At 32.8% G+C, this 23,773-nt stretch overlaps 1 protein-coding gene across 3 annotated transcripts in view; it reads right to left on the bottom strand.

Annotated features, from left to right (window-relative positions):
* Window positions 1–23,773, bottom strand: part of SNX13 (sorting nexin 13) — a 128,035-nt gene that overhangs the window by 25,742 nt on the left and 78,520 nt on the right. For all 3 annotated transcript variants that reach the window (XM_045793094.2, XM_045793093.2, XM_045793092.2), the window contains exons 12-17: window positions 20,485–20,584; window positions 19,131–19,324; window positions 11,908–12,012; window positions 11,195–11,327; window positions 6,924–6,961; window positions 2,632–2,701 (exon numbers count right to left, since the gene is read on the bottom strand). In XM_045793094.2, coding sequence (XP_045649050.2) covers window positions 2,632–2,701; window positions 6,924–6,961; window positions 11,195–11,327; window positions 11,908–12,012; window positions 19,131–19,324; window positions 20,485–20,584 — 640 coding nt within the window. The remainder of the gene's footprint in view (window positions 1–2,631; window positions 2,702–6,923; window positions 6,962–11,194; window positions 11,328–11,907; window positions 12,013–19,130; window positions 19,325–20,484; window positions 20,585–23,773) is intronic.

Raw genomic sequence — 23,773 nt, 5'->3', positions numbered from 1 at the left:
AGTGGCCAGTTTTGCAGCTAACTATTTTGTGTTTAGTATATATTAGGCAAAGGAGGGTTTGCATATAGCATCTTAGTAAATTATTTTAATAACATAAAAGCTAAAAATCTATACTGGCAAATGCAGTGCAGACAGAAGACTCTTTTAAGCTTTCATCAAAATTATTTTAAGATTTGTACTTTCTACTCAAAATTGTCCTTAGTTCCCTTTCTAGTATCAGTGTGCGTGATTTGACAAAATATAAGACATGGGACAGACTTTGGTCACCTCGCTCTCTGAGACTGTAACTATAGGTAACACTATTTATTATTCACTGTTCACTCATTCCAGTCATTCCTCTCTCAGAGACCTATGCAGAACAAACAGCACAAACCGTTTTCATCATGTTAGAGAACCACCACCACTCAACACAGTTAGCGTGAAACAAGGGAACAGTTTTATCTGTTGTGTTCAAGACGGGTTTGGGGAAGGAAAACAGAAAACAGAAGCCAATTAGGCAGCAAATCATAACCAATTAGAAGTTAACAAGAGCAGGGACAATAGGAAGAATAGAAAAGAAATGAGGGGAAGAATGTAAGAAAGCATTCTAAAGAAGAATTACCAGATTTATCACAAATTGACAGGCAGAAGAGCTCATGACTAGGGTGCATGCACAATAGGAAGAATAAAGAGCTTGTGCAGAAGATAAAAAGGTAATTTGATTTTAAAAAAAGGTAATGAGGTTGCATATATTGAATATGAGATGATGGTGAGATATTACTATGGAAATATTGTTTTCATTAGGACAGTGTTACTCACAGCAAGTGATGTAAACTATTTGTCAGTAATCCATAATCAGATAAGGAACTAGGACCAGAATATAAATCAAACTCATCACTAAGTACATTGTTTAATTTAGCTAATATTTTTTAAAGCAAGATTTCACAGGAAGCGAAGCAGTATGCAGTAGTCTACGGACCACTCCTTGAGAAGCCCTTCACTAGACTCTAAGTTCTGCTTCCTGGACTCTCTGGAGTCCAACTGGTAAAATATTTATTGAACAAACACTAATATATAATGCCCACTCATATATAATTAATAATGTAATTAATGAGTCTCATAACAACCCTATGAGGTAAATATTATTGTTATTATTGCATTTTATTGATAAGGAAATTGAAGTATAGAGGAGTTAAGGAACTTGCCGAATTCACTCAACTATTAAGTGGCAGAGCTGGGGTTTGAACCCACGGAAATGGACAGAAAGTAATGCTCTTAAAACTATATTATGCTGCCTCGTTAGTATTTATCCATAAGTTTGTCTGACAAAAATAACAGTTTATTAAAAATGCTTAGTATAATACTTTCATACATCTTAAGAAGCTAATACTTGCTGAATAAATGGATAAAGCAGCTAGAAAAATCACAACTTTCAGAGAAAAGAAAGAGCTACATAAGAAATATGGACATGAGTGTCTTCCTTGAGACAAAGTTTAAGGTCTTTAAGAAAGAAATAAAAGGACAAATACTAAACATTTGCAGTTTAACAAAGACTTTCATATTTGGAAGACAAACCAACAAAGAAAAGAGAGGTTTTTAAAAAGAATTTTAAAATTTCAGGAAGGAAAAATGAAATATCTACAACAAAAGCTAGAAAGAAAAGCAACAAAACCTCTGGTTTTATTGACAAAGCTGTTATCTAATGACCTTTATAAGCAGAGTAAGGTATGCACCAACTAACTGTAAAGGATAAAAGAACAACTTAGACAGCAATTACAAATAACTTATTTCAGAAATATGGCAGGGAACACAATGCAAAAAGAGACCCCAGCTCCAGTGGGAAGCAAAAGAAAACAGAGATCTTTAAAAAAAAACCTGCAAATTATCTTTTAAACTGTACTTGCACTATAAAATCTCTTTTTAGTTACCTAAAATGTAAGCACGAACCTGAACTGAGATACCTCAGTATGGTAATATTTCAAATGTAATCTGACAGACACACTCCTATAATCTAGGAATAGTGAGAGACCGGATAAGTAAACCATCACTATCTACTACTCATTGACATTATCTAATAACCCAATGGCAATGATGGAAATAGATTTTTTTCACAGTTCACTAACCATTTTGCATGTATGCTGACTGACTCACAAAATTTTAGGTTTCTCACCTCATTCAAGCATTTCTTAAGCTTCTGTAAACTCCTATACCATTTCATTAACCCACTTATCTAGTCTGACTTTGCATGTATAAAAAAGATGGAGCTAAAATCTGCCCCAAGTAATTTAATAAGAATTATGCAGACAATTATCAGCAAGACACAAACAAGAAGAAGAAAAGGTTGGGTTTCAAGAGTTTATTAGCAATGACAATATGCTTAGAATTTAAGCTTTTCCAAATGTTAACAGTAACAATTAGAAAAAGAAGATACACAAGTACGTCATAACATATACACAAAGCACTGCTGAACATGATAAAGAGTATATATCAAACCATATATACAAATAAACATAACTGAATTTAATGAAAAACATGCTGCAGAAAAAAATGCCTACAGAACAGAAAAACGGTTTGTAAAAATAAAAGTGGAAAATAATCCAAGAGTAATAATAATTAATATTTGAGTAATAATTATACAACAAAGTCTCTTACCAGTGTCTGAAATGTAAGCATGAAGTTGTACTGAATCATCAGAAGATACGTTTGAAAGGTCATCTAAAGACTTGGAAAAGAAAAATAATCAAAAAAAATTTTAATTTTATAGGGAAAAAATGTTAAAGCATTCTATATCATATATGCCTTACTCATCTTTGCCCCACGTAAACTGTATATTATTTGTATTCCTCTCCCAACAATAATCCTCTCTATTTATACTAACAGGAGAGAAAAAATCCACGATTAAAAAACTATAAAACAAAGTATTTCAAAAATCAACTTAGTACATCGATTATTTCTTCCTTCATTGCTTATCCAGATACCAACATTTGTTACTTCTCAATTATACTCAATACATGGCAAGGAAAAAAATATGGATAAAAATAAGTAGACATGTTCTTAAGTTACCATTTCAATTTTTTTAAATGTTGAACTATACTAGAGCCAATTCTGTATTATTTAACATTTTTGTTAATTTAGAAATAATTTTAGATTCCGTATCTATAAAATGAGAATAATAGTACCTACACTTCATAGGGTTATGTAAAGACTAAATAAACATTCAGTAAGACTGCCTAACACCAAAAACGTTACCTATTATGATTACTTATTACATGAAGTGAATCCAGATTCAAGACAGATTTTAAATAATTTTCAAAAATAATTCCACAAACAAAAATTATTGCTGAGTGACCCAAAATGAATCTTTTTCAACTATGGCCTTTGGGTTTAAATTTAAAACATTTTTGCCTCATATACAAACACCCACACATACCTAGAAGGGCACATATCACACATAATGACAGACTGTACAGAAAGAGTTAACTTGAGACAACTGTATTTCAAATAATAATAATAATACAATATTATATACGTGGAAGTACCAAGAGGCTAGATCTTAAATGTTCTCAATACAAAAAGATATGGTAATTATGTGATGTGATGGAGGCATTAGCTAAGCCCAAGGTGGTAACCATTTTGTAATATTAAACCAATATGTTGTACATCTTCAACCTATATAATGTTTTATGTCAATTATATCTCAATAAAGCTGGAAAAAATAAAATAAACAACAACAACAAAAAGTTAATTTGAAATTGCTCTCCTTAGAAAGGAATGCTTGCAAGCCTGGCCCTTGGATGACATCTGGGAAATTAGCATTAGGGAAGGCTCCCACCATTCCTTAACCGCTGAGAGTGGTTCACTGTACCTAATAACTGTTTATGCTGAATACCTGCTTTCCTTTCTGGGAGTCTGGAATTCTCATATGTACTAACCAGAGGTTTGCCTATGTGACCTGCCTCCAACGAAAACCCTGGTCACTTAGTCTCAGATGAGCTTTCCTGGTAACAACATTTCACATGTGTTGTCACATTCATTGCTGGAGGAATTAAGTTTGTCTAACGTGACTTTCAGGGAAGAGGATTCTTGGAAACTTGTGCCTGGTTTCTTCTGGACTTCGTTGCATGCGCCTTTTCCCTTCGCGGATTTTGCTTTATAGCCTTTCTAATAAATCCTTTCCAGAAGAGTCAGACTATGCTAAGGCCTACGAGTCCTCTTAGTAATCACTGAACTTCGAAATGGTCTTGGGGACCTCTAACACACAAACATTATATGATTCAGACATATATTACACTCTAAAAACCACAGGATCTGAATGAACTTTTGGTCCTAACATGATAATACCAATATTACTAGAAGAGTCATTTAAATGACTTAAATGTAGCCATATATGACATAAAGCCATTTAAATTAAGGCAACTGCATTCTAAGAAGAAAGCCAAAAAGTTTACTACTTAGGACTGTTCATTAAGAGAAGCAAAATATGATAATAACATATAGATAATCCACAGTTATTTTCCTGGTCAAGTCAAGCAGACGAATCATTAAATTAAAATGAGTCTAGTCCAGGCTTCACCAGTGACACCCTAAGAGACTTTAGCCAAATCAACCAGTCTTTCTTGTACCTCAGTTTTCCCAATGGTACAATGCTGTAATACTTGCTCTACAACTTTGCCAGTTTACAAAGCAAATTATAATGCTCTGAAAAGAAAGAGTGCACTTATTTTTAAGTGGTCACAGGTAATAAAACATCCTGATAGAAACACAACCTTTGTTTTAATATTACTTTTATGTGAAAGATAGAGCCTCAGAGAAAAAAGAATATTCTACAAAATTTAGATTGTTATCTACTATGATCATCTTCCAATTAACAAGCTATCACAGAGAATATAAAACAACTATTTTTCAAGAAGTATTTTTGTTATTACTATTATAATTGTTAACCCTCCCTTGTAGTAACATTTCAACAGCTAAGCAGTACTTATTACTTTAAACATGTTAGCATCTTATACTATGCAACCCACAAACTGCTAGAAAACTTTGTACCTAAATGTCTTTTTGGCACACTTAAAATAAACAATTAATATTCTTTTCATTAAATATGATGAAAAAACCCAATGAAATATCTCTTCAACATTAGTCACAGGTATAATGCAAATGTAAATATCAAGTAGACGATAAAATTACAATTGGTGAAATAATATTAACTACATTCTGATTTAGAACTGTAAGTATTATTTAGTAAAAGAAAACTGTGATTTCAAAACAAGTAGACTAATTCTGTCCTGAAATAAAATACAGTTTGTAAAGTAATCCTTGGGTTAAGATTCTTGAACTACTTGGAAAAAAAGTTTTTTGTTTTTAAACATGATGCTAAGACAAAAAATGAAAGTTCACACTTACTGTGACAATCCATACAACTATGATGGCACTGCTAGAAACACTTACAATTTACCTGCCAATCTCAGTTGAAAAATTAGTAAATCACCATATTAAATATTTTCTTTCCTTACTATATTGGAAAAAAACTACTATGACCTATTTTACAATCTTAAAACTATTTTTAAAATGTATCTATCCACTAAAATTTGTCTATATATTAAAAAAGAAAGAATCCAAAAGACTCCAGCTACTTAAAACCGAGTTAATAGATTTATGTGAATAACAAAGTACTGCAAGTCACTGACCTCAAGTGTGACCTTTGTCAACTGAGAGACTGTCTGGTTTCTATCTCTATGTGACAAAGGAATCGCTCTTATTTGAAAAAGCATTTATTCCAGATATGGAATAAAGAAAAAATAGTATTTGTTACTAGTGTTCAAACACTTGTGCAAGCACTACAAATATGAATATTTGAAATTCCAAATGAATGAAGTTTCATCACATTTGGAATCTTTTTCATTATAAATGAACATTATTGCTAATACTTTCTTCATGCTCTACAAGTTATTCCTTCTCGTTATAAGGCTATGAGGCTATGGAATATAACAAACAAATGGTAATGATGCCAAATGATTTAGGAAAATATTTCAAATGTTACATCATATCTGACATAACACTATGGCTGACTGCTTCAGTGTTTAGGTTGTACTTTGTAGAGTAATAAAACACTCAGTAAGGTTATTTTTTGAAATATAGTTATGTAGAAGACAACATAAGATAATGGACCTGTAGACCATTTATTTAGCTATTCCAAAAAGTATAAAAGAAAAGTAATGTAAGTAGAATAAAAACAAACAATCTCCCTAACCCCCGACAAACTCTGGACTGAAACTTTCATAGAACATAATATTTCTTCCTAGTTAGCATTTTACGAAATAAGTTATTCACAAGGATGGATATATAAAAGAACTGAAATGTTCCTCATTTCACACTTCACTGTGAACGTATAAAATGCCAATGACAGCTTACGTGCTAAAAATATATCATTCTTAAATTTGTAATCATAAGATAAAGTTGCTTAATTTACTATAAGGCCTTAAGCTTAAAAAATTTTTTTTACAACAACCAGAACTGGTTATAGCGTGCGCGTTAAGAAATACCTGGAAGTTTTCAGATATCCTAATTTGATATTTCTTTTCTACATATAAAAAGAAAAACCTAATTTCAATGTAAACATTTGTATGTCACAAGTTTACTATCCAACATAGCACTAACCAAAGAGTCATTTCAAAATACTAAATATTAGGATTGAAAATAATGAAGTCACTTTTTTTTATCAAATATAAATGAATTATGCAGATGTGACCTAAGCCCATTTTTAAAAATGAAAATAAATTTCAGAGGCTCTTATACGCGAATTTAACATTTCTTTTAAAGCAAATAATTTCTTCTAATATTAAAGGATGACCTGAAAGCTTCTAATATATCATTTATTTATGGTAAGGCCCACCTTTTATAATATTTTCAGGTTACTTTAATAATTAAGTATCCATAATAATACTTACCAAATTTATGCTTCCAGTAGGAGACCCATTAAAAGACTCTGCGGAAGGGGAAATTCAACTTAGTATACAGTAAAAAACTTTTGAAGGAGTTATTTTATCTAAGGTTCAAACACCAAGAATGGAAGTCACCCAAGCAAAGACATAAGGAAACAGCAAGGAAACTGTGGTACACTACTCCCAAACACCTGCCCCCTTAAGCCTCATGGTTTTGCAAGCCACATATTTCAGAGAAAATATGTATGTACCTGAGTTATCCCCCACAAAACACACACCAAAAATAGGTGTTCATGTACAGGAGAGCAATTATTAAATATTTTATCCTTATTGTATCATATGAAGTTGATAAAATGTAAACATGAGGAAAACACTACAGAATGAAGTTCATTAGGAAATGTCACAAGTTTTTTGTTAGTTCTGTCACACTGGATTAGGAAATAGTACAAATAAAATTTTTCTTTCATGTGACGAATAAATAGATTGGTTTGTATACATAATACCTATTATGTCCACTTACTCTCAGTAGATTTGGCTCAAAAACATCACAATCCTAGATTCTTAAATCAATATATAACTAATAGAACAAGATATGTAAAACTCTATATGCACTGCCATTTAATTAAAAAACAATTAAAAATTATTTTTAAAAAGTAATGTTAGAGAGCTAAGTCAATTATACATTATTAAAATTAATCTCTTTTCCTTAAGTGTTTTCTTCTATATCTGAGCACACAAAGTTACCAATTAAGATGTCCCTCTGTTAAAAACACAAATGAATATATGACGAAGCAGTATTCATATATAGTTTAAAGTTAACGTATGGCTTCCAGCAGTTAAGGGATTATTTATGAATCTGGATATCTACATGGGTCTTCAAAACCAATTCCTATCACCTTTAGAAAGAAACAATTGATGTTGCTTTCCAGCTTCAACAACTTTAAATACCCAAGAATATTTCTTGGTTCTCAGACCCATGGTCACAAAAAGTAAACAGGAAATTCCAACTAGGATTACCCCTTGGTTAATAGCACGGTGATAATTAAAATGAGCAAACAGTTCTCTATCCTCCTTACTCAACTATATACCTCCTACTTCCTTCGGTGGTCTGCCCACCTCTTAAACCTTTCTGCCAAAGACAAATCAAGTTAAAAGAGCAATCAGAAGAAAAACAAGATATAATTTACTTTAGTGATCAACAAGAAGAAGATCCAGAAATAGAGTCTAAAATCAATCTAGGCCCACATTTAGTCAAGAATTTGATAACTGCCTATAAACATTAGAAAACAAAAGAATGATTTGATATGGTGAGAAAAAAAATGTGATTAAAATTAGAACAAAGCATTATTTAAATATTTTTTTAAAGATTGTGTGACCATGTTTTAATGAAGGAGAAATACCAACTTTAAAAATATTTTAAGGCTTAACTAACTAAAAAAAGCAATCACAAATAAAGAGAAAGAGAAGAAAAAAGGGGAGGAGAGAGAACACACGTAATTACAAAAGCCACTGAGCTACCTACCTACCTACTGAAGTTTGATTAAATAGGAATGAAATTTCTTTCCCAGAAGAAAAACTAACAAACAAAAAACCACTAAAGGATACTATCACACATGATAAGACTTGGGCCATTCATTTTAGGTTCAACTGTAGCCTGCATTCCTTTTTTTTAATCATCTATACAATTAAAAACTGGATGAGACAATTATTTCAAAATGTCAAAAAAAAGTGTCAAGAACCTTAATTTTAAAAGTCAAAAATGAATTTACAACAAAAAATATGGGGAAGGCCTATTTTTGATTAAACAATCTTACAAAATCATAAGCATTACTATTTGAAAAAGTCCTAGCAATTGCCTAAAACCTAAACACAGGCAAAAACAATAAACCTCATAGCTATTTTTAATAATGCTTCATATTAATACCCATCATTCTACTTTTTTCAAATGGTTTCAAGAAAATGGGTTAGACAATTTCTTAGTTATAAGATGTATAAAAAGCTCACCAATGAGGACAAAGAATATAAAAAAGCAATGTCTTAGAAAGACAAAAGATATATTTATGTATATAATTCCGAATTAATGATTCCAATGTGAAGGATGACTCAGTGGCTGATACATAAGAGAAGTACATTTACTTTAGATCAAAACAAGTTGCAGAAAAAAAGAATTTTAATGTACTTTATGCTTTAAAGTAAGTATGACGTTTTGGGAAGTTTCAGACGGCTTATAAAAAAAATTGGTTCATCAGTTGCATACAAGACAACTAACTAGACTGACTAGAAAGATATGAATAAACGTTAAAGTCAATTTACAAGACTTTAGAAGAGTTCTTACACTATAGGAACAAAAACTACTGCCACAGAATATAATGCTACTATCATCATTTTAAACTATAGATTACTTAGAAGCTCATACAATTAGCCAATTATGATTCACCTTATCTTCTTTCATTCTGGGTCATATAGCAAATCCACAATACTAAGAAATCTCTAAAGTAGGGGAAATTAAAATAAATAAAAATATTTATATATTCCTTTCTGGAAACAGCCCTGCTACTTGCAAATTTCATAGCAGCTCTGTAAAAGATTTTTCAACAGAGACAGTAAATACAGATATACTGTATAATAAACTTGAGGTATGCTGAATTTTACTACTCAGCTCCCACAGAAGTACTCTTTTTTTTTTTTTTTAAAGATTTTATTTATTTATTTGATAGATAGAGACAGCCAGCGAGAGAGGGAACACAAGCAGGGGGAGTGGGAGAGGAAGAAGCAGGCTCATAGCGCAGGAGCCTGATGTAGGGCCCGATTCCATAACGCCGGGATCACGCCCCGAGCCGAAGGCAGACGCCTAACCGCTGTGCCACCCAGGCGCCCCCCACAGAAGTACTCTTATAAAAAAAACAAACTTCCTTAATTATGCAATCAAATCCAGTTAAAGGAATATTATTACAGGTCTACAATAAAACAAACCGAAAAGAGTATTAATTTAAAAACTCAAGATATTAGACCAACAACCAATACAAAAGTTATTAAAACTCAAATGCTAATACCTGTAACTGGATCTCTTAGATTATTTAAAAAGCAAAATCTTACTAATATAGACCAGGGAAGAGGGAGGGGAGAGAGAGAAGAGGGAAGGGTAGAAATCTGCTATAACAGAGAATTTTTTTAAAGCAGTGCTTACTACTTAATACATGTATCTCCAACCCCAAGTAGTCCTGCCCATTAAACCTATTCATAAAGTAAATGATTAAAATTACTCTCTTAAAATAATTAGTCAAATCTTTCCCATTTCCTTTTTATTTACATTGCTTATTTGAACATCCTGGGAAGCTTATCACACCTTATATATTTAATTAGTTTTATAAGTACTTCTGAATTGGATCACCAATAAAATGGTCATTGGGCTTCACAATATGGAGACTTATGCTCTAAGGGCTGCCTCTCACACTATTTTTTAAATAACTGCTTATATACTACTAATAAAAACTGGTATTTGTTTTAGTTTATAAATCATTCTTATATACATAATTTCCTTTAAATCTGACAATGATGTGATAATGACAAGGTAAGATATTACTATGACAAAATTATTATTCCAGATTTACAACTGAGAAAAATGAGACTTATATTGTTTGGCCAACATCCCTAGGTACTAAGTAGTAAAACAGGAGTAAAATCTAAATATTCTGATTCTCAAAGTCTGCTTTCTTCATTATATCATACTGATAATATCCTCATTTGAAAAAAACTGAAAGATTGGAATAAACGACTCATGTAGTTTCTTCCACCTTATACTGTGCAAGATTTGGAAAACTGTATTATTAAAGAGAAAAAAAATTGTTCTTTTTAAAGCAATGCTTTATACAGTTTATGGTACACTCTCAGGATCATGACTTGTTATCTCATTTAATCTTCTCAATAATCACACTGTTAGTCATGAATATCTTTAGTTACTAGCAAAATGGAAACTACCATAAAAAATATTTGGGTGACAAAACTCAAGAAAACATTTTTCTTTAAGAATTCGAGGCTTTTAGACTTATGTTCTAATCTGTTCCTAAATTTTCAACATTTTAATTTAGTGCAGTAACTAAACTTGTCATTTATAGAGTTATAAATATTTTACAATTTATATTGGGCTTCAAGGCATTTTTTATCTTGCTTGAAACATCATCTTTTAGTGAACAGTATATATATGGGAATACACTTATGTATACACACACACACACACACACACACACACACACACAAGTGCACACGTGCCACCTTACCTCCATCACCATCATCTGATCCTCTGAAACTAGGATCTTTTAACATATCCAGCTCAGCTAACATGCGCACGTAAAGTGCATTCTGTCTGAAGGAAGGATAAAATCTTTCATCTCGTAGCATCAATTCATAAACCTTATTGAAATAAATCAGATATTCCACCATTAATACAGATAATGTACTATTTTCACTAATAAGATTTCACTAATCTTATTAGTGAAAATAAGCAGTAAACCTACATCACAACTAATGATTTCTCAACTAATTTCACAACTAATGGTCCCTCCAGTACCTAAGTGCGTTGAAAATGGTCCCAGTGCAACACAAGTCACATGACAGGTTATGTAAAATGTTTTAGGAAGTAGTGTTCTCTAAGTAACAAGTCCACATAAAGACTCCAGGAACACAGTAAAATAAATTTATGTCAGGTCATTTATACATCATCAACTCATCAAATTCTAAGACTATACAACTAGTCATTTGGTCAGATTTAAATTACAACCCAGCATTTAAATAACAACCCAACATCCTCCCTTGTCATTTAACAAAAAACTAGCCTACCTTTTTTGTAAATGAGAAGTGTTGGTTAACTCATCTTTTTAGTTACCACTATACTTTTATGTTTCAATAACCTTTTAAAAAATTAATTACATGCATACAGAAACATACATTTTTTTCATAAGAAACATATAATGATAAATGTTACATCTAATACCTTCCTTTGAATGTCATCGAAGATTTCAGGGGTTGGATCTTCATGATTCAAAGTATCTGCTAATTTTGCCACCAAATAATCATCAACAGTAACTCTTGGAGATGCCTAACAGAAAAATAATAGTAGTAATGACCCTTTTGAGTTTCCAACAAGTTAATTCTTCATAGTAGAAGAACTACATAATGGAACCATATTATTGAAAGTAACTGGTAAAAAATCCTTGATTTGTAAACAACACCTTGACGTTTAAGAAGGCTGAAATAAGAACTAAACCTTCTAGTCATCATGTACTATAAAGTACACTGGGAGACAAACCTGGACTTAAATCTTGACATATGCTGAGTTAGTTACCCCTCAATAGGCTTCATTTCCTCAGTCTGCAAAATGGAGACAATACCACCTATGGTTCTTATGTAACCATATTAATATTTCACCACATTAAGACAGATTTATCTGGGGCACCTGGGTATCTCAGTAGGTTAAATGTCTGCCTTCAGCTCAGGTCATGATCCCACAATTCTGGGATTGAGACCTGCATCCAGCTCCTCACTCAGCAGGGAGTAGCCTGTCCCTCTCTCTCTGCCCCTCCCCCTGCTCACACTCGCTCTCCCTCTCTCTCCCTCAAATAAATAAGTAAAATCTTTTTTTTTTAAGATTTTATTTATTTGATGGAGAGAGAAACAGCCAGAGAGAAAGGGAACACAAGCAGGGGGAGTGGGAGAGGAAGAAGCAGGCTCCCAACAGAGAAGCCTGATGTGGGGCTCGATCCCAGAACGCCGGGATCACACCCTGAGCCAAAGGCAGAGGCTTAACGACTGCACCACCCAGGCACCCCTAAATAAGTAAAATCTTAAAAAAAATAAAAATAAAAAAAATAAAAAGAGATTTACCTAAGGCATACAAGCATAGTGTCTGGCACATAGGAAACATTGTCATGAGGAGTTAGTGCTGAACATCCAGTAGTTCTGGATGTGTATTTAATATAACTGCCAAAAGAAGAAGCCAATTGTTACCTATTTAACACTAGAAACAATCTTTTTAAATAGCCTTTAAGAGAGGACGCTTCTCTTAAATCTGGCTTTATAATGCTGCAGCAAAGTTCCAGTGTGATATGGGAGGGCAAAAAATATAAAAAGTTGATTTTTCCAACAACTTCCATTTTAAAGTGTATAATATGACAGTAAGCCACAGAAATATAAAATCTGATGTTCAATGTGAAAAATGTCTTTATTGAAAGAAAAAATGCTGACAAGCTAGAAAAACGGTCATCTTTGGCATGCCAACTTTTCAATTTTTAGCTCTGAAAGCTCTGAAGAATGAGTGGTAAGGATGGTAACTTCTAAAGAAACTTGCACAAGAACATATTGTCTAAATAATTTCTCTATTCTACCCAACAGAATATCCAAGGGAAAGATTGGATAAATACAGAAAAGGAGAAAAGGTTTAAAGAGTAAGTAAACAGCAGGGTATAAATGTGTAGGAAAAGGCCTATACAATGTCTATTGCTCCCTGGTTCACTCTATATTCTACTTAGAAAACCCAAGTAGATTGTGTGGTGGTTGGGGTTTTTTGCAGGAGGAAGGGGAAAGTGCTTATTGGTTGTTTGTGTAGAGGAGGATGTGGTGTGGTGGTGGTGGTGGTGTGTTTTCCCCTGAAACAAAAAAAGAACTAAACAACTTCAAGTATGTGACAAAAATTAGAGAGGGACTGATTTTAGCTAGTTTTGTCCTGTCAGTTGCCCTCTAAGCTCATGGAACTCGGTTTCTAGGAAAAAGATGCAAATTTGAAAATCATAACATTTTACATTTACTTAGTTTGCTTTTTCCTATAATCTCAAATACACAGAACTAGATTAGGACTCATCCTTGGTATAACGTGATCAACACTTTTAAAGAGTTATCATGGAACACAACCAACCAGATCTCCCCATTAAAAAAAGTAATAAGAAAAAAAACTTATGTACATTTTTTACTACTTTAACATAAAAACACAAAAATATATTTATCCAAAATTATCTATTAGTCTGTATTCTGTAATTTTTCCACACAAATGTGGTTATTTAAACAAAATAAGAGGAGCAATCAGTAATTAATAAGACTAATTAAACAAATAATGTTTGAGAAAAACATAACTATTTAGGTTTTGTCCTCCAATACACAATTTAACTTTTTAAGCTCTTTATTAGATATTTAAATATTGTAGGCTACATTACTGTGTATTGTTAAAATGCATAAATATAAGACTTTTTAAAAAGCTATATACCAACAATAAGACTAAACAGGTATTATCTATATTTAATTAGGAAAATTACTTTCTTTTTATTCCATGATCCCACAGGATATTTATACTTTTTTGTGTTTCCTTTTTTAACAATACTTCTCTGATCTGCCGGCAGACTTTAGGACATCACTTTTTTGTTGTTGTTTTAAACCAAGTGGTATAAATGAATACAATCAGATATAAAATTCACTTTGACTTTCAGCTCTGTTCTTAAGCCTACATTAGTAAAACCGTTAAGGCACAGAGTAATGACATTTTACTTAACTAAAAACTGCATCTATGAATTTACCATATAGACTATTTGTGTCTAAAATGCCCATTTTAAACACTTCAAAACAACGGATGTCACTAAAAGTTATACCTCTCTTTCTCAAGGAAAATGGTTTTATTTTTTTTATTTTTATTTTTTAAAGATTTTATTTATTTATTTGACAGAGATAGAGACACCCAGCAAGAGAGGGAACACAGCAGGGGGAGTGGGAGAGGAAGAAGCAGGCTCACAGCAGAGGAGCCTGATGTGGGGCTCGATCCCATAACGCTGGGATCACGCCCTTAGCCGAAGGCAGACGCTTAACCTCTGTGCCACCCAGGCGCCCCAAGGAAAATGGTTTTAAAAGACAGGTCATTTAAACTTATAGTTTTAGTAAAGAAACTAAGAAAATCCTGTTAAGCTAGCTGTCCCCTTCTTGTGAAATCTGAGTTCTCAACAGTCTCATTAAAAAAAAAAATTGGTCATTTTTTTGACTAATTGAGGTTTTTTTTTATAGCCTACACATATATAACTCAGGTCAATCTATCCTTTTCAAGGTTCCCTTTAGCCTCTTCAAAGATCATTTAATAGTTCTGGAGAAAAGCAAATAAATTTCTGTTTACCGTAATTCTTTTCCATATTTATTTTTAATGTATTTTCAAATTAGGGGACACTATTCTCAACACATTCTTTGAAAATATGACTTAACTGCATGTCAATATTTTAGCATCTTTTCTACGGCTGGCAACAGTGATAGCCATGTTGAAGCAAATGTCTAAAGAAGTTATTTTCTGACATTTTTATAATGTAAAAAATCTTAACTGTTTCTGAATGTTTTCAAGAAACTAAAAATTGACCAAAAAACTTCATTAAGAAAACCTCAGTATCACAGGTAAGCAACTGATATACTGTTTTAGCAGTGTTGTATAGAAGGAATATATATTTAGCAGGTAAGATATTTTTGTTTTCTTTGGTATGAAGTTTGTGGACTGAAAGGAATTTGTTAAAATTTACATTTGCACTGTCTGCTAAATATGCAAATATATGAGATGTTTTCTGCAATTTATTAAAATCTTAGAAATTAAGAAGATATCTAAAACTCCCATTTTTTTCAAATCAAAGTACCTAACAGCAATGGAAAATACACTCTTCTTGCCACAATCTGATGTAACATGATATACTACAAAAAGCATGATTGCTGGTAAGATCTGCCAGAATAAGTTCTAAATTTCAAAGGGCCACAAATTCCTTTCAGTCCATAAACTTCTTACCAAAGGTGCCCAAAAGTAATTCTACTTTTAAAAAGCAAGCAAGCAGGATGCCTGGGTGGCTCAGTCGGTTAAATGTCTGCCTCCGGCTCAGGTTATGATCCCAGGGTCCTGGGATGGAGTCCAGGGTCAGGCTCTTTGCTCAGTGGGGAACCTGCTTCTCCCTCTGCCTGCCGCTCCCCCTGCTTGTGCTCACATACCCTCGCTTGCTCTGACAAATAAATAAATAAAATCTTAAAAAAAAAAAAAAAAAGGCACAGGCTAATGTGTGTTCATTTGTGCAGTATGCCCAGGCTAATTCACTTAATAGCCACTACTTTTAACTGACCATTGAGGTCTTTTTGGGAAATGAAAAAACTTTTTATTGCCTTAAAATTATTTGCCAAATTCAGTTTCCATATTTTTTTTATACTCCCTTCTCAACCAAGACCAATCCCAAAATATTTTTTGCACATCATGCAGTCAGTATGCTTTATTTTGGTTATTTACTCTTCCTAATCCAGGTGGTAAGGCTCCTTCTATTTGTCATTAAAATGACCTAGTCCTTTAGTCTCCTTTTCTGGGTCATGCTGATGTTCTCATTTTCATTATCTGAACTTTTAGAAAACATGGTTACAATATTCATAATGTTAACAATTAAGAAGTCCCATCACAATACAAAGCATAGGACAGGAAAAGTAAAAGATGGACTATTAACATTCATGGTGACAATGCACTTAAGCCATACATGGAGTGCTACACGATGGAGAATTCATTACTGTAAAGAGTAAATAATGTCTGCCAACATTAGAAGCTAAGGGAAAAAGACAGCAATGACTACCAAAAGTGGGAAATCCACGCCATAGTCATCTGACACTAAAATGCTGCTTTCAGCTCTGAATTCTGGAATCACATACGGGTTTTGCATTTTTTCTCAATCTTCTCCATCCACTGCTAAAATGTGGGACTTAGACCGTGTCCTGGAGAAGAGTTTCCCAAGACTCGGGATGTCTTCCAAAGTTTTAAAAAAAGATTAACTTCAAAAGAATAACAATTAAACTCATAGTTGATTTCTCACTGAAAATAATGAGAGCCAGAAAACAATGAAATACTATCTTTAAAATGTTGAAACTGATTTAACTATTATTTTTTTTTATTTTTCCAGTATTAGCTGTATTCCATACTATTGGACTACATACAATAGAGCTGACTCTATGACCTACTTTAAAAATTAACATAGAAAGACTTAGATACATATACTAAAGCTGTGCTTTTAAATAGCAGAAACTCTTGAATGTATGCAGGGAGAAATATGAACAGCAATATTCAGAGCAAAAGTGTAACCAAAAAGAAAGGGAAATAAACCAAACTGCTTATAAATATTATCGAAGGTAAATAAACTCTTGGACTTCAGTGAAAATGAACTACACTTACATAAATCAACATGTATAAAATCCAATATAATAATAGGGGAATAAAAGGAAGGTATATATTATCATTCCATTTATATAAAGTTTAAAAACAAAGCTAAGCAAAATATTGCTTTAGAACATACATGTATAGTAAAATGGTACGGGAAAGCAAGTGAATAATTACAGGAAACTGGCTTCATCAGGAAGCAAGGCAACAGGCAAACAAAAGAGGTGAAGACAGGTGAAGAATATACTAAGGATCTTCAGAAGCACAGTACTTGTTCTATTTCTTCAGCTAGATGGGCTATACAAATGTGTCTGTTATACTACTATTCTTTAAATTATGCACTCTTTTCAAAGTATGATATTATTTCATTTGGCAAAAATATAAGCAAATGGACTAATGAGCAGTTTTCAAATAAAATTCATACTTAAAATTCAAATACAATTTTTGTGCTAGTACGTACAAATTAAAAGGTATTACAGCATAGCCATTACAAATACTGGAGTGTGAGGAATCTTGAAGATTTTTGTGTCCATATTCATGACAGATAATGGTCTGTAGTCTCCTGAATGATATATCTGTCTAGCTTTGGTATCAGAATGACAGTTTGGCAATCTGTGTCTTTCAAGGCATTTGCCCATATCATCTAAGTTGTCTAATTTGTTGTGATAAAGTTGTTCATAATATTTGCTTACAGTCTTTTTGATTTCCATAGGGTTGGTGATGATGCCTCCTCTTTCATTCATGATTTTGGTATCTGTGACTTTTTTTTCTTGGCCAAGCTGACTAAAGGTTTGTCAGTTTTATTTTTCTTTTAAAGAATCAACTTTTGGTTTTATTGATTTTTATTACTGTTTTTCTGTTTTCCATTTCATGGATTCCTGTTCTGATCTTTACTGCTTCCTTCCTTCAGTTTACCTCGAATTTATTTTGCTATTCTTTTTTCTAGTTTAAGGTAAAAATGTAAATTGTCATTTTGAAATCTTTCTTCTGAGTAGGCATTTAAAGTGACATATTTATCTCTAAGCACTGCTGTAATTTCATCCCATAAATTTTGATACACTGTATTCTCATTTTCATTCAATTCAAAATACCTTCTAATTTCCTTCTGATTTCTTTTTGACCCAGAGACTATTTAGAAATGTGTTATTTAATTTTTAAATATTTATAATTTCTCAAAATTCCTTGTTAATTACTAATTAATTATTAATTAATTCTACTATGATAAAAGGACATACTTTTGTATGATCTCAATACTTTTAAATTCAGAGTTGTTTTATGGCCTAGCAAAGGGTCTATTTATCCTAGACAATGTTCCATGTAAGCTTAAAAATAATGTGTATTCTGCTGTTGTTAGGGGAAGTATTCTATAGATGTGCAAGGTCTAATTGGTTTATAGTGTTCTTCAATTCTTGTGTATCTTTGCTCATTTTTTATCTAATTGTCCTATCAGTGATTGAGTGGGTATTGAAGATTTCAATACCCACTTATTGTTGAATTGTCTATTTCTCTCTTCAATTCCGTCAGGTTTTGTCCTATGTATGTGGAGGTTTTGCTGTTGTGTTTGTAACTGTTTTAACAGTTATATATCAAGTACCAACTGACCCTTTTATCATTATAAAATGCTCTTTTCTCTAGTAACAATTTTTGTTTTAAAATCTATTGTCTAATATTAGTATAGCTACTCCAGCTCTGTTTTGGTTACTGTATGCATGGTTTATCTTTTTTCATTCTTTTACTTTCAATCTTTTGTGTCCTTGAATCTAGAGTGTGTGTAACCTTGAATCTTGACTTTGTCACTAGTATTTGCATGACCTTGGCAAAGTTAATTCAATTTTCTAAACATGACTTTCCTTACCTATAAAATAAGGATAATAATATACAAAAAGACTGTTATCAAGATTAAATGAAACAATGTTTGCAAGTAGCTGCGCCTAGTATGAGTAATGAATATTCATGAGTATTAAAAAATTATTACTAATGATACTACCAAAGAAGATAAGAAAACAGTAATCAAAATAAAGTCTCACCTTTTCTGATAAATACTGTTCATATATCCCAACAGCAGCTGCTCTTAAAAGACCTTTGGTTTGGTTGGTTTGATGTTTTCCATCTTTCTGACGACTTAGTAAGACTTCCAGTTGCTGCTGGGCTGTAACTCGATAGCCTTCCACTGTCATCCAAAAGAAGAGATGTGCTTGACCTCCAGTTTGCTGCATGTAATCTACCAAACAAAATCCGTTAACAACATAGATATTAATGTCACACATTTTTGGGTGCACGAAGCCATACGATAAATTAAAAGGATTAAAGTTTCAAATACTTAAAACTGCATTTTCAAACAGTTAAGCGAACACCTGAGATCACAAATTGGTTAGGTTAAAAAGACCATAGTTATGTAAAAAACACAAATGGATGCGCATCCATTTATCTTGATAAAATTTCTAGGAGATAAAATTGCTACAGAAGGCTTCATCAGAAATAAACTACTTTAGTAACATTCGGCTTCTGTTCTTATTAAGATCATTAACTGTAACATTAATATTCCTACAAATATTAAAAGTAAGGATTGAAATCTTCAACAAGCTACGTATTTATCTTTTTGGTCATGAAAATGAAGAATCAGGGAGGTTTACTGAAAATGTCCTACAGATAAAAAGCAATTTTGATGTTTAGTTGACTCCTGAATAATACAGAGGTAAGGTTAGGGCACTGACGCACCTTGAAGTCAAAAATCCACGTATTAACTCCTGACTCCCCAAAACCATAACTACGAATAGTCTACTGTTGACTGGAAGCCTTAGCAATTATATAAACAGTTAATTAATACATATATCATTTTGTATGTACTATATTCTTAAAGTAAGCCAGAGAAGAAAATGTTATTAAGAGAATCATAAGGAAAATGTTTGTATTACTATACTGTATTTATTGAATTGAATCCATATATAAATAAGTGAATCTCACAGCTCAAATTCATGTTGTTCAAGGGTCAACTATATTAAAATTAGTAAATATTTATATATATTAAAATGATATAAAAACAAAGTCATCCTATTCATGCACAAAATGATACAAATAATTTATAAACAGTGTGTGTTGCTGATAAAGTACTCTTTCTTGAATAATTTAAATTCATAAATCTGCTAGAATTTAAAGCAATTTAACAAATGCTAATTTAAGTTATAATAAGCATTTCTTTCTTTCTAAACAAAATATATCTCTACCTCTATGATTTGAAAAAAAAGGGAATACTTCAGAGAATGGGGAGTGGAGGAAAGACATATTTGGCATGCTTAATATCAGATATTTAAAATTTAATAATATTTACAATTATTAAAAATTTCAAGGGCTACATTAATTTCATAAAATGGATTTACCCACCCATAAAAAATTGTAGTGCAACGTTATCTACAAGAATGCTGTCCAGGGGGACTGTGCAAAGTTTCCCAAAGTTTGCTGCCAGTTTCACAGTATTTATTTCCTACAGAGAAAAGTAAATGTAGGTTAATATTTCATCTATTCACTCGTTAGGTTAAAGATTTTTCCATAGATATAAAAATATTAAACTAAAATGGAATGAAAATAATTTTTCTCCTTCTCGTTTATGTGGGTTCCCAAAACAGCCCCAGCCTAGAGAATTTCCTAGTTATTTTAAGAGCTGCTTAGTAAATGCATTTAAAGTATGATAAGCATTCACTTCTTTCATTACAGAATAATTCTGAATTATTAGAATTTCAAGTATTCTCTATCTCTACATATTCCAAATGAAAATGAACTTTTTAGGAGCTAAAGGGGATGTTTGGAATGCTTACAATGTCCAAGAATAAATAAATCCCAACATTTTCAAGTACAGGCTGAAGTCTATCCACTGAGAAATCAGAAAATATCCCGAAAGAGTAATTTTTCTTCTAACAAAGTAAAAACTCTACCATCTTTTATAGAAAATGTGTTTCTTCTCTGACTACCTAAACAGTAAATTATATTTAGTTTTCAAAATAATATAGCAAGGTAACTACCTACACACGAAAAAAATTAAAAATAAAAAAACAAAACAAAACATGGGTTCAAAATTTAGAGAGTCTAGGGATGCCTGGGTGGCTCAGTTGGTTAAGTGTCTGCCTTCAGCTCAAGTCATAATCGCAGGGTCCTGGGATGGAGCCCCTCATGGGGCTTCTTGATCAGCAGGGAGCCTGCTCCTCTCTCTGCCTGCTGCTCCCCGTTTGTGCTGACAAATAAATAAATAAAATCTTCAAAAAAAGATTTAGAGAATCTACATGTCAAGCACTGTGCTATGTACATTATACACATTATTTATTCTCCACAAAAAATCCTACTGGATAAATATCACCCACCTCACTTAACAGATAAGAAAGCTGAAATCAGAAAGGCTGCTTATGATCACAGAGCTGCCAAGAATGACTCAGTGTTTTCAAAGCCTGCAGCCTCTTCCATAAAACCTGTATGTTTCTTGTCACCAGTTTCTCTGTATTCCTAAATGCGTATCTCACAACCCTCTACTTAAAAAAGAAAGATCAGCGGCACCTGAGTGGCTCAGTAGGTTACGTGTCTGCCTTCAGCTCAGGTAATGATCCCAGGGTCGTGGGACTGAGTCCAGTGTTGGGCTCCTTGCTCAGCGGAGAGCCTGCTTCTTCCTCTCCCTCTGCTCCTCCCACCCTCGCTTGTGTTCTCTCTCCCTCTCCCTCTGCTCTCACTCAAATAAATTAATAAAATCTTAAAAAAAAAAAAAAAAAGCAAAGAAAGATCAGAAGGTTCTTCTGAAAGTTAGATAGGATGCCTTAATTAGGGGCAGATTCTAAATTAGATGTAGGTAGTACATAAAGGAGAAGGAAAAGAACTTGAGAAAAGGGGAAAACTTCCTCTCTAATTAGTATAATAGATAACTGACTTAAAACGTCTGGCATAAAGTGCCAGCACATGTTTTCTCTAAGTCCTCTTTCTTCAAACTTACCTCTTTCTCTTTCCCAGAAGCAGCTCCACAGATATGAGATGCAGAAGAGTATTCACTATAACTTTATTTGTAATAAAAAAGAAAAAGGGCCTTCTAAGGTTTCAAGATGTGTAGTACGGTTAAAAAAACTTCACCTCTGTGGAGATTTTAACTTTTCTTTCCAAGAAAAAACACTGTATGACTTGAGCTACTAAAAAGGTAAAGTCTGATACTCAAAAAAGAATTGACGGGCTTCAAAACAAGATATCTAAATTTTAAAGGGATACACTATCAAGGTGTCTGAACATTGGGGTGCCTGGATGGCTCAGTCAGTTGAGCGTCCAACTCTTAATTTTGGCTCAAGTCATTTTCTCAGGGTCCTGGGAGCAAGCCTTGTATTGGGCTTGATGCTCAGTGAGGAGTCTGCTCAAAGATTCTTTCTCGCTCTCTGCAACGCCCCCCCCACCCCCCGCCCCGCTCCCACACATGCTCTCTCACTCTCTCTCAAATTAAATAAATAATTTTTTTTTAAAGGTGTCTGGACAAATACATTTTAAATAATGATGCTGAAGGATCACTAACTCTGAGGTCTAGACAAGGTAAACTAATGAAAGAAATACTAAGCATAAATAAAACCGTATCATTCTTCTATACTGAATGTGCGTGGGTATATAATTATAAAATACAGTTAACTGAAACAAAGACATACATATATGTACGTTCAGATACATGACCAATGTGGGCCTCAAGTAACATGAGTTATAATTAATTCAGCAACTAAACTCAAGATTTATAAAAATAAGTCTTCTATTCCTTAAGGAATTTAAATACATTGTAAAATTACAAGCCCAAAGAGTCACAATAAATTTCCAAAATAGAAAACCAGGAAAAAAAAAAAAGACTACACTAAAAACTAAGGTAGTAAAAAAAGCTTTTTTCTGTTTTCAAGGCCCAAATCTGCTCTTCTTTGGGGTAAAACCCCTCCAAACAGCTACCTATAATGACTGTTTCTAATTCATCTCTTCCCATTTTCTCCTGGACCCGCTCCAATCAGGGTTTCTCTCCGCCACTCCAAAATGCTATTATCAGATCACCAATATTCCCCTGGTGGCAAATCTAATGGTCAATTCTAAGTCTTCACCTTACTCAACTTATTAGCAGCCTCTGACATACCTGCTCTCTCACTTCTTTAAAAACTTTCTATAGTTGGCTTCTGTAATACCACACTCCCAGGTTTTCCTTCAATTTCACCAGCCAATTACTCTGTTTCTTTAGATAGATCTTCCACTTTGTCTTAAACTCTAGTAACTATACTGCCTCTGGACTAAGTCCTTGGTTATCTTCTTACTTACGTTCACTCTCTTAGGTAACTTCATCCAGTCTCTTTACTTCAAATAAACATCTAATAATCTTGAGGACCCTCAAAGTTTAGATCCATCACCAACCTTCCCTTTGAACTACAGAGTTTACCAACTAGCAGGTCTGACTGTCAAACAGGGATCTCAAACTAAAACATCCAAAATTTGATTCTCTCTTCCAAACCTCCACCTTTCTGTATTATCCATTTTAGTAAATAGCAACACAATTCATGCAGTTGCTCAGGCCAAAAATTCTAGGAATCCTCCTTGAGTCCTTTTGTTTCTTTCTCACTCCATATTTAATCATTTAGCAAATCTGTTAGTACTATATCCAGTCTCTAATTACTTCTCACAACCTCTGCAG

This window comes from Ursus americanus, chromosome 3 (assembly GCF_024610735.1).
Source record: "Ursus americanus isolate L20-20 chromosome 3, mUrsAme1.1.p, whole genome shotgun sequence".
NCBI classification, from domain to species: Eukaryota; Metazoa; Chordata; class Mammalia; order Carnivora; family Ursidae; genus Ursus; species Ursus americanus.
Note: the sequence above shows the minus strand (reverse complement) of the source record. Positions and strands in the feature narration are given on the sequence as shown.